The sequence below is a fragment of the Salvelinus fontinalis genome, chromosome 18 (assembly GCF_029448725.1).
Source record: "Salvelinus fontinalis isolate EN_2023a chromosome 18, ASM2944872v1, whole genome shotgun sequence".
Taxonomy (NCBI): Eukaryota; Metazoa; Chordata; class Actinopteri; order Salmoniformes; family Salmonidae; genus Salvelinus; species Salvelinus fontinalis.
This window is the reverse complement of record NC_074682.1, coordinates 40,526,139-40,538,875: the sequence shown is the minus strand read 5'-3', so window position 1 is coordinate 40,538,875 and position 12,737 is coordinate 40,526,139. Positions and strand designations below refer to the sequence as shown.

The window sequence follows — 12,737 nt, the reverse complement described above, 5'->3', positions numbered from 1 at the left end:
TCTACAGCTGCAACATCGAGAGCATCCTGACTGGTTGCATCACTGCCTGGTATGGCAATTGCTCGGCCTCTGACCGCAAGGCACTACAGAGGGTAGTGCGTATGGCCCAGTACATCACTGGGGCTAAACTGCCTGTCATCCAGGACCTCTACACCAGGCAGTGTCAGAGGAAGGCCCTAAACATTGTCAAAGACCCCAGCCACCCCAGTCATAGACAGTTCTCTCTACTACCGCATGGCAAGCGGTACCGGAGTGCCAAGTCTAGGACAAAAAGGCTTCTCAACAGTTTTTACCCCCAAGCCATAAGACTCCTGAACAGGTAATCAAATGGCTACCCGGACTATTTGCATTGTATGCCCCCCCCCACCCCAACCCCTCTTTTACGCTGTTGCTACTCTGTATATCATATACATTCATGTACATATTACCCCAATTGGGCCGACCAACCAGTGCTCCCGCACATTGGCTAACCGGGCTATCTGCATTGTGTCCCACCACCCGCCAACCCCTCTTTTACGCTACTGCTACTCTCTGTTCATCATATATGCATAGTCACTTTAACCATATCTACATGTACATACTACCTCAATCAGCCTGACTAACCGATGTCTATATGTAGCCTCGCTACTTTTATAGCCTCGCTACTGTATATAGTCTGTCTTTTTACTGTTGTTTTATTTCTTTACTTAACTATTTTTCACCTAATACCTTTTTTGCACTATTGGTTAGAGCCTGTAAGTAAGCATTTTACTGTCGTATTCGGCGCATGTGACAAACTTTGATTTGATCATCTGAAGCACAATTGCAGTTTATCAGTCAAGAGTCACATTTCTCCACTCAGAGAGAAGTGCACACACCCCTACTCTCAATCTATTATTTTTTTTCTTCGAGATTTCACTGCTTATAAGAGTGTCTTGGTAAGAGGATGTACACCCTCCGACTTCAGTTCACCAGAGAGCTCTTTTGATGAGATAACAATAAGTGTCAGTTATGGAATAACTGTAAAACCCTTACGTGTAGCTCAACTTTGATAGAGCAAAATACACATGAAGATTGGTGTGCAAACATTTCACGATGAAGTCTATACCAGTTGTATTCGTCGCATGCACATTTGTGGCCTGCTGGAGGTCATTTTTCAGGGCTCTGGCAGTGCACCTCCTTGCACTAAGGCGGAGGTACCGGTCCTGCTGCTGGGTTGTTGGCCTCCTCCACGTCTCCTGATGTACTGGCCTGTCTCCTGGTAGCGCCTGCATGCTCTGGACACTACGCTGACAGACACAGCAAACCTTTTTGCCACAGTTCGCATTGATGTGCCATCCTGGATGAACTGCACTACCTGAGCCACTTGTGTGGGTTGTAGACTCCGTCTCATGCTACCACTAGAGTGAGAGCACCGCCAGCATTCAAAAGTGACCAAAACATCAGCCAGGAAGCATAGGAACTGAGAAGTGGTCTGTGGTCACCACCTGCAGAATCACTCCTGTTTTGGGGGGTGTCTTGCTAATTGCCTCTAATTTCCACCTTTTGTCTATTCCATTTGCACAACAGCATGTGAAATTTATTGTCAATCAGTGTTTCTTCCTAAGTGGACAGTTTGATTTCACAGAAGTGTGATTGACTTGGAGTTACATTGTGTTGTTTAAGTGTTCCCTTTATTTTTTTGAGCAGTGTATATATGGAGATTATACAGATTGATTCTCCCTAGTCTAGTGATCATCCCTCACACACACATTGCTGGAGGATACATGAATTATCCATTTCTCGTTTTCTTCCCTTTCACCCTTTTCTCATTTTAGAAACCAGCCTTTGACGAAGGGGAAAAATACGAGATTTAAAATGGTGCTTCAGGAGTTACATCAGGCCTCTTACGTTTACCTTTTATAACCTGCTTGACTGTTATGCCTGGGATTAACAGTAATTGTATCATGTTTCAAAAGGTGTGTGTGTTTATGCCTGTTTGTATGCTTAAATTCACATAAATGAGCCTTCGAGTGTTTCAATTCCGCAGAACTTCGAGGAACAATGCATCTTTGGCACTAAAGCCATGATTATAGAACATAGCCTGATGTTGTATTTGTGTCAAAGTGACAGCTTAATATCACAGGGACAAGGGGGACCTATGGAACATTAAACTGTGTTTGTAATTATCACACCAACAAACTCAGTCTGTATTTGTTCAAGTTTCAATATTTCTTAGCCTAGATTTCCTAGATGATTAAATCATGAAATCTTGAATGTTGGCACATTTAAAGCCGGCGTACACAGGATTCCAGTTCAACCCCAGTGAAAGAGCCTCTGTGTATAAGCCTATAAATTCTGTGTCTAATTGTGAAGGCAGAATATTGAGTCTCTGGCTGGCCTAAGGCACAGACAGCATTTCTAGGGCAGAACCCCAGATTGTTTTCAGTTAACAACAACATTAACCTGTGTCTAAGGACAGCGTCAAAGAACTTGAACATCCCCTGAGTCTGTTCTTAGTCTGAGGTATAGAACTGTTAGATATGTGTGTGTGTTTGTGTCTCTCTGTGTCCATATCTGTGTGTATCTGAAGTACAGAACTATTCGATTTGTGTGTTTTTGTTTATGTGTCTTTCTTGCGTTTGTGTATGAAGTATGCTTCAAAGTAGTACATGATACAACTGAGTCGTAAATGTTGCTTAGATCAGACTGAAATGAGACTGACACACACACACAAACACGCACACACAGTGGCGGTCTTACTATTAGGCAACTTAGGCAATTGCCTGGGGCTTCACATCATCCGGGGCCTCATGAAATTGGCATTAATTTTGTTTAATAATACATAATTTGAGTTGTCGTGCCTTCCACCCCCGCTTGTGGCACTCCTACGCTTGTGAGTAGGGTACTAGGGGGTAACTAGACCCCCCTAAGAACAATGTCTAATTGCTGACACAAAACAGCAACGTGTATGTGGATGAAGGTCATGTTTTGGCAAATAAAACTATGAAGGGAAATAAATGGCTACAGTTGACATTTTTTTTGTTAAAAATTGAATTTTTTTCAAGTACCGGGGTCACCCCGGTAGAAGATTATGGCATAGGGTTTCACACAAGTGTGTTAAAATCCATTTATCTGTTTTATTTAGAAATTCTTTAGTAAGTAATACTTAAAAGCTAAGTCTAGTTATCTTATTTTAATAAAATATGGTGGGAGGGACTGGTGTTGCACATGTCAACATTAATACCCGCACTGTGAGGAGATTTGATGTAAAGTCCCTCTTTTTAACTCACCTGAACATTCATTTCCTTTGTTCTTTGTTGTTCCTTTTCCATGCAATACATTATGTACAAATGTACTAAATGTTATTTTATTAATGCAAGATTTTGAATCGCAGCAGTCTTTAAAATTAAATTCAGGAGCAAAAGGTTTTCGATAGTTGTTTTTAATTTATTTAAAAAAATATTAATTGGAATATAATAAAACTAATAACATTAAATAACACTGGAATATAACATTTTGTAACAACTTAACTCAGTGTAACATTGATGTGGCTCTTATGCTCTGCTATTGCACAATTCTAATTTGAACATAGGTCACAAATAAAGTCCCCTGTAAAATGTCCCCTGTAAAATTGGAGCCAACCTCCTGCACTGCTCACACTTAATCCAGTCCCCACCTGTGACTGAAAACAGGGGGAGAGATGCGACTTGAAAAGCTCCCTCTTAAAAACGTAGCTAGCTAATGATTTATATGACATAAAATGCTGTGTAAAATAGCTTAAAGGCTATTAAGTAACATTAACTGTAAATCTATCAGTCACTAGTGGAAACATTTACAACTGCAATTAAGTTACGTTATCTTTTGAATGTATTTTACCTTTATGCTAACTAGCTAGTTGGCTAGAATAAATTAACTCTGTCAGAGTGACCATCGAGTTCTTGGTCAAATAAAATAAAATGTTATTTGTTACATACACATGGTTAGCAGATGTTAATGCGAGTGTAGAGAAATGCTTGTGCTTCTAGTTCCGACCATGCAGTAATATCTAACAAGTAATCTAACAATTTCACAACAACTACCTTATACACACAAGTGTAAAGGAATGAATACGAATATGTACATATAAATATATTCATGAGCGATTGCCGAACGGCATAGGCAAGATTCAGTAGATGGTATAGAGTACAGTATATACATATGAGATGAGTAATGTAGGGTATGTAAACATTATATTAAGTGGCATTGTTTAAAGTGGCTAGTGATACATTTATTACATCCATTTTTTTATTATTAAAGTGGCTAGATATTTGAGTCAGTATGTTGGCAGCAGCAGACACTCAATGTTAGTGATGGCTGTTTAACAGTCTGATGGCCTTAAGATAGAAGCTGTTTTTCAGTCTCTCGGTCCCAGCTTTGATAAACCTGTACTGACCTTGCCTTCTGGATGATAGCGGGGTGAACAGGCAGTGGCTCGGGTGGTTGTTGTCCTTGATCTTTTTGACCTTCCTGTGACATCGGGTGGTGTAGGTGTCCTGGAGGGCAGGTAGTTTGCCCCCGGTAATGCTTTGTGCAGACCTCACTACCCTCTGGAGAGGCTTACGGTTAGTGTTCGGAGCAGTTGCCGTACCAGACGGTGATACAGCCCGACAGGATGCTCTCGATTGTGCATCTGTAAAAGTTTATGAGTGTTTTTGGTGACAAGCCAAATTTCTTCAGCCTCCAGAGGTTGAAGAGGCGCTGCTGCGCCTTCTTCACCACGCTGTCTGTGTGGGTGGACCATTTCAGTTTGTCCGTGATGTGTACGCTGAGGAACTTAAAACGTTCCACCTTCTCCACTACTGTCCTGTCGATGTGGATAGGGGGTGCTCCCTCTGCTGTTTCCTGAAGTCCACAATCATCTCCTTTGTTTTGTTGACATTGAGTGTGAGGTTATTTTCCTGACACCACAGGGGGCCCTCACCACCTCCCTGTAGGCCGTCTCGTCGTTGTTGGTAATCAAGCCTACCACTGTAGTGTCGTCTGCAAACTTGATGACGTGCCAATACCAGTGGGCACACTTGCTAAATAAAGTACTTTTTTTGTGAGTAAACCAACTGTAGAGTTGAAAATGTGATGGAATCCCATTTAACTTGTATTTTTTTATTCGGTACATGGCAATTTATCGGTACAAGGTCTTTTTTATCGTGCAACAAAACAAAAGCATATTGTTTAATATTCATTCGCATGAAAAACTGTTGGATGAAAACCTAGCTATTGACCCCAAAAAATGTGGTAATTTATTTTATAATCTCTTGCATTACAAAATCATTGGTGTCTTTCTCAGTTTACAACATAGAAGATAAACATTACAGAAGACTTTCATAAATCGTTTTTTATATGTACAAAGTTAAGGTTTACCAAAAGACTGTCTGATCTCTCTAAAGTTGGCTTGTCAGCCTGTCTTGTTAAACTACATCAAACTTGGACTGTCTCATTGAAAACACAGCTTCTATTTTGTAAATTATTATTTCACCATGTCTCTGCCTGGCCTGACTTGCCTAGTTAAATAAAGGTTAAATAAATCAAATAAAAAATTATAATAGCACTAAACAGCTTCTCCACTGTTTATGATGAAAGTTTGATCGTTTACAATATATTTATTAAATATAACAATAATAACAGGCAGTAAATGCATTCTATATGCCTGCTAGACAATATTTTGTCAAACAGTTTGCAGGTGTTATTAACATGGACACCCTACGGTATCCATGTTAATACCCTACGGTGCGCTCACAATTATCCTACCCATTTCTGGCTCCATTATAGTGAGTGCTTTAATGTCCCCGCAAGATCACTTGATACATCTTGACCATGATATCGAGGGAGTAAATGGCATTGAAATAGCCCGTCATTAGAGCTGCCCTTGACTCGCCGTTGGTTACCTGATTGACTGTGCGTGCCTCTAGTCACTTGCTTCCCCACACACCGAGGGGATTTGAAAACCGTGCGCTCTATTTGGAATCGGAAATGCTTTTGAAGCTCACATAGAGCGAGCTGACCACCGCGGCCTCGTCATTAATGGAGACTTTCACTTCGGACGGACTCCGGCACAGCACCGTTTCCAGCTTCTTGGGCAGCTGGCCGCTGAAGAGCAGATAGATGCAGGGGTTTGTGCAGCTGTTCAGACTCGCCAACAGCATCAGAATGGTGAACGTTGTCGCTGCAATGACAATAACACAAGATGAAATTACGCACAGGTAGACTAGTTTACCCAAAATCAGAGGGCGTGTAAACAATAAAGCACTAGGCTACATCAACAGTCATATTGTTGACTTTATTATTTAGTTATAATAAGATTGATATTTGTGTTCTTACTTTCCGTCGGCGCGTCCATGTCCCAAACAGACCAAAGCTGGACCATGAAGAACGGAGTCCAGCAGATGATGTAGACGAACACAATAACCACCGTCATCTTCACGGTCTTGATTCGTGCTTTGGACACCCCGGCCACGCTGCTGGTTCTGGAGGGCAGTGGAAAGGCCACCCCGCTTACCCCCTCCTAAAGCGTCTTTAGATAAAGGTTGACCTGGATGGCTCGACATATTTGCACCTGGCACACCACCACGGTCAAAATGGGTAAGACAAAGATGACCAGCGTGGTCCAAGTGATGTAGGTCTTCAGGCCCCAGGGCTGGATGAAGTCCGCCCAGCAGTCGAACACCCCGGGCGCCACCTGGACCCTCGAGAAGATGAAAATCTGAGGCAGGCCGCACACGAGGGAGATCGTCCAGGCGACGCACACTGGGATGTTCCAGCGCGCGTGCCTCCTCTGAAACTTGACCATGGGGTTGCATATAGCCTGGTAGCGGTCAATGGTCATCACCACAATCATGTAGGTGGACGCAAACATGCCCACTACCTGCAGATACTTCACCAAGCGGCACACCAGGTCTGGTCCAATGAACCTGTCCGTAATTTCCCACATGAGCTGCGGGCAAACCTGGAAAAACGCAACCACCAGGTCTGCTATGCACAGATGGAACACGAAGACACGCATCCTGGAGACCTGTTTGCGCCGGTTCCACAGAACCAGTAATAGCCCGGTGTTCAGGATAGAGGCGCTTACGAAGATAACACTGAGCAGCGCGATCTCTACTTTGGCAAGTTTCTCATCCCGGGGCGTGTCCTCAACCTCCATCATCATACTGAAGTTACCGAGACTGCTGTTTAACGGGTGCATGGTTTACTGATGGAGAGCGAAGAGGAGGCCAGCAACTTTACGCACGAGTGGTCTTCTACAGAGAAACAATTACAAAGATTCATACACTGACTAAATGAGAAACGTTGATATGCTATTATACTATTGTTTTGATTTACCTACCATATCTGATCTTAATCTTAACTTCTCAAATAACAATAAAAAGCAAGTCTGAGTGAGTAAGTTAAGTTGCGTTTAGGCTAATTAAACTTCGAAATTACAATGAATAAATGCTTATCAAATACTGACATCATCACATCTATGTCAAAACAAAATGGCCTAAATGTCCAAATAGCTCAATGATTTAAATCCAATAATAAAAAAAAAAATAGGACCATAGGCTAAAGAAACGTAGGCCTATAACTTAAACAAAGACAACTTACTGATTATTCGTTTGATTGAAGTGCGCAGGATAAGTCTACTGATGAGGTGTTGCAGTGGTTTCTCTGGGTTTTATATTATTCGCATGGGAGAGGGTGGGGTGGAGTTTCAGCACCACAGTTCGGGCGTGCAGCGGCTGCCGCTTTTCATGACTAGAGAGCCCTTTCCACTCTAGCGAGACGTCTCAAATATGATCACTTGTATAATTTTTTTAAATGTAAATATTGTTTTATTTTTTAGCATAACGCGTTTGTTTTTTATTTACAGTTCGGTCAGCTAACATCGAATTAAATCTAAGTCAAACCTATTTGTCACATAGCTACAGTTTACAGCAGGTATAAAAGGTGCAGCGAAATGATTATGTGCTATAGCTCCCTCAACAATGCAGTAGGCCTACATTAATAAATAAACAATAACGAAAATAGTTTAAAAAATAGAAGTAGTAGAAGTAATAGAAGAGGTAGTATGCATCTAATAATGGACTGTATTTACACTATTTACAAATATAAAGTAGGTAGTGGAATCATTAATAGAACAGCATAGTTGTAACGGCTGTCTAATTCCTCCTCCTCGGATGAGGAGAAGGAGTAAGGGTCGGACCAAAACGCAGCGTTGTATGCAGACATAATTTATATTTATTAAAGACAAGACGAACACGAAAAACTCTTAAACAAACTACAAAACAATAAACGACGTAGACAGACCTGAACTTGAGAACTTACATAGACACGAAGAACGCACGAACAGGAAAGACTAGCCAAACGAACGAACGAACGAACGAATGAATGAACGAACGAACAAACGAAACAGTCCCGTGTGGTGCAACATACCACAGGAACAATCACCCACAAACAAACAGTGAGAACAGCCTACCTTAATATGGTTCTCAATCAGAGGAAACGTCAAACACCTGCCTCTAATTGAGAACCATATCAGGCAACACATTTAACCCAACATAGAAACACATAACATAGAATGCCCACCCCAACTCACGCCCTGACCAACTAAACACATACAAAAACAAGGAAAACAGGTCAGGAACGTGACAATAGTTGACTGTGTGTGGTGTGTATGTTCTGAGTGCTGGTGTGTGTGTGTGTGTGTGTGTGTGTGTGTGTGTGTGTGTGTGTGTGTGTGTGTGTGTGTGTGTGTGTGTGTGTGTGTGTGTGTGTGTGTGTGTGTGTGTGTGTGTGTAAAGGATGGATGTGTCATTAGAATTCAAATAATTTTTAGGCTGCTACAGTAGGTTGTCTGTACTGTATTAGGCTAACAGATGTTTACATTGGACTGCACTAGGTATAGGCCTAAGCACCCAGTCTTTGGAAGTTGTCTCAGCCTGGAATTCAGTTTCCCTTTCCATAAAGAGCTCCATGCTTCTACATAATAATTCAGGTCTTTAGCCTATGTATCAGCTTCCTGGGAGAATGAGAACATCCCAACTTACACAGATCTGAGTGTTCCTGCAACCCTAACCCCAAACTCCAAAATGAAATGTTCCTCAAATAAGTAGGTTTCAGTAATACAAATTGACACTTTCAAAAAACAAAACTTGATACAATTATTATAATTCTAAAGCCAAAGTCTGATGGTCGGTGGCATTGCTTAAAAATGAATGCTATTATATTTCTTTGAGTGCACAATTGGATATCACCAGACACGTAACGATCAAGACATCGGTTTCTCCCATGGGAGACCACAGTTCAGACCCCGCCTGTGACAAATGCTTTGTATTTACATTGATATAATGAGTTGTCATAATTTCACAAACACAAAATGGATCAATACTGACAATAAATGCACTCATCTAATGACAATCTACCCAAATACCCTATGACCTATAGTCTCATCCTCCCTATATTGGCCTATCCAGACAGACACAAACAATCAGTCCCATCACAGGGCATGGAGATGTGCCAATGTAGCAGAACACCATTAGTGTTCCTAACAACCCCCAGATGTCCTGAAACAGTCAGTGTTGATTCCAGACAGACAGTTGACTTCAGCTGGTTAAATATGTTTTCTGTGGAGAAATTACTCTGACACTGTTGCCCTTTGGGTCCCTCCTTCTGGAGGTGACTATCACAACTATATCACACGCTAGTGTTCATGTGGAACAAATGAAAAATCAGGATAATTATATCCCTAATTACTCTCACATGCCCATTGTAAATATGTTGTGATGATAGGTTCCTTATGATCTGTGAATCTGACTGATATTATAAGATTTGGTGATCAGCTCAGCCTCTGTGCCCAGCTTGTCCTCCCCTCCCTCTGACTCGCTGCTCAGAATCCTTGGGAGTTACGGGTGCTCCTCTGGTCTTGTAAGACATACATCATTGGGTTTACCCACTAAAGGGGAGGCAAGGGCAAGTTCAATTCGACACAGCCTCTCCTCTCCTGGGACACAGCTCACACAGGCTTTTGGATATCCCGACTGTGTGTCTTCCATGGGGAGAGATGTGGAGAAGGTGAGATCAGAGGACCCATATTGTCAACAGAGAGTGAGTGACCTCAATACTGGGAGTCTAACCCCAATTGGAGATAAACACTCAATACTTTCTTAGAATGCTAACACATCTGTGTTTTGTGCATTGTGTAAAAATCATTCAAAAGGACTGATCAGAGAGACATACCTTTGAAGTCAGTCTATTCGGTTGACTATACACGAGAGAGGGAGAGAGAGAGAGAGAGACCCACATCTTTTGAATATTTTGAGGTTTTGGTGAGTGGGGGCAGCTGAATAGTGTAATAAGCCTATGTATACAGTTAGTATAGGGAATACAATAAAATACTTATTTCTTATTTCTCATATTTTCTTTATTACATACTGAACAACAATATAAATGCAATATGCAACAATTTCAAAGATTTTACTGAGTTACAGTTCATATAAGGAAATCAGTCAATTGAAATAAATAAATTAGGCCCTAATCTATGGATTTCACATAACTGGGAATACAGATATGCATCTGTTGATCACAGGTACTGTACCTTAAAAAAAGTAGAGGTGTGGATCAGAAAACCAGTCTTTTGGATGTGGTGTTAACCCCGGTGTCCTGGCTAAATTCCCAATCTTTTTTATTTATTTTTTATTTTACCTTTATTTAAGATAGGTGGTGCTGTTGTCACTTTTTCTGGAAATCGTGTAATTTTTAAACGGCTTCCTACTCAATTCTTGCTCGTACAATATGCATATTATTATTATTATTGGATAGAAAACAGTCTCTAGTTTCTATAGCCGTTGAAATTTTGTTTCTGAGTGGAACAGAACTCATTCTACAGCAATTTCCCTGACATGGAGTCAGATTTCACACATCTTGGCCCCTGATCTGGAGTCAGTTTAAAGGTCGCTGTGAATGCTATGAGGATACTAACACTGCTTACGTCTTCCCCTGGATGTCTTTACGTGATGACGATTTGAATGGAGTCGATTGCGCAATCACAGCCTCTATAAATCAGATCAACGTGTAGGTAGTAACTCTTTTCCAGCTGCGCCGAACGCGCGGTGGACACCGACCTGCTCTTTTTCCAAGCATTAGTGTAGCCAGTAATATTTCTCCGGTCATGTTTTTACTTGTAATAGGTGTTAAAGACATCATCAGGTAGTTAATTTAAACCGTTTTATAGCAATTTATATCCGTTTAGTGCGATTTTGGGACATTTATTTCTGAGACACTTTGAATCTCTGGGCACGTTTCTAGTTCATGCCGAACGCAGTGGGCATTTCCACATGGCAAGAGGACAGCTTTCGACCAAAAGACGATTAGACCCAAGAAAGGATTCTTTGCCCAAGATTCGGATGGAAGAACAGCTCAAAGTAAGAACAATTTATTATGATAAATCGTGTTTCTGTCGAAAAATGTTAATCGCTTATGACGCCATTTTGTTAGACGTAGCTTCGCTTGGCGCAAACTGTATTGAAAAGTAAGGATAATTTAAAAAATGTAAATCAGCGATTGTATTAAGAATTAAATTGTCTATCAATCGCTGTCCACCCTATATTTTTTAGTCACGTTTATGAGTATTTATGTATACGACTAGATCACTGTCTAATATGGCGCACGACATTGTCTGACCAGCTGGGCAACTTTTGTCATTGTCTAACCATGATTTTGGTGGCTAAATATGCACATTTTCGAACAAACTGTATATGTATGTTGTAATATGATGTTACAGGAGTGTCATCTGAAGAATTCTGAGAAGGTTAGTGAAAAAATTAATATATTTTGGCGATGTTTATGTTATCGCTCTCTTTGGCTAGAATCAATGCTCTGGTAATGTTTGCACATGTGGTATGCTAATATAACGATTTATTGTGTTTTCGCTGTAAGACACTTAGAAAATCTGAAATATTGTCTGTATTCACAGGATCTGTGTCTTTCGATTAGTGTATGCTGTGTATTTTTACGAAATGTTTGATGATTAGTAATTAGGTAATACACGTTGCTCTATGTATTTATTCTAGTCGATTTGTGACGGTGGGTGCAATTGTAAACTATGATATCTACCTGAAATATGCACATTTTTCTAACAAAACCTATCCTATACCATAAATATGTTATCAGACTGTCATCTGATGAGGTTTTTTCTTGGTTAGTGGCTATCAATATCTTAGTTTAGCCGAATTGGTGATAGCTACTGGTGTTGGTGGACAAAGAAAAGATGGTGTCTTTTGCTAAGGTGTTTAGCTAATAGATTTACATATTGTGTCTTCCCTGTAAAACATTTTAAAAATCGGACATGTTGGCTGGATTCACACGATCTGTGTCTTTCATTAGCTGTATTGGACTTGTTAATGTGTGAAAGTTAAATATTGAAAAAAAAAATTTGGGGGGAATTTCGCGCTCTGCCTTTTCAGTGGAATGTGGGAGGAGTGCCGCTAGCGGCACCCCGGGGCTAGACAGGTTAACTAGGCAAGTCAGTTAAGAACAAATTCTTATATTCAATGACGGCCTAGGGAACAGTGGGTTAACTGCCTTGTTCAGGGGCAGAATGACAGATTTTGACTTTGTCAGTTCCGTATCATGCTGAAACATGAGGTAATGGCAGCGGATGGATGAATGGCAAGACAATGGGCCTCAGGTGGACATTCTTGCAGTCAGCATGCCAATTGCACGCTCCCTCAAAACTTGAGACATCTGTGGCATTGTGTTGTGTG

At 41.0% G+C, this 12,737-nt stretch overlaps 1 protein-coding gene across 1 annotated transcript; it reads right to left on the bottom strand.

Annotated features, from left to right (window-relative positions):
- Nucleotides 1–5,120: 5,120 nt before the first annotated feature.
- Nucleotides 5,121–7,229, bottom strand: LOC129815508 (vasopressin V2 receptor-like). The gene is made up of 2 exons (XM_055869397.1): nt 6,316–7,229; nt 5,121–6,160 (listed from the first exon to the last, which is right to left on the bottom strand). Exon 1 carries the CDS (start codon nt 7,178–7,180, stop codon nt 6,500–6,502), a length of 681 nt encoding a protein of 226 aa, XP_055725372.1. The 5' UTR covers nt 7,181–7,229; the 3' UTR covers nt 5,121–6,160; nt 6,316–6,499.
- Nucleotides 7,230–12,737: the final 5,508 nt, after the last annotated feature.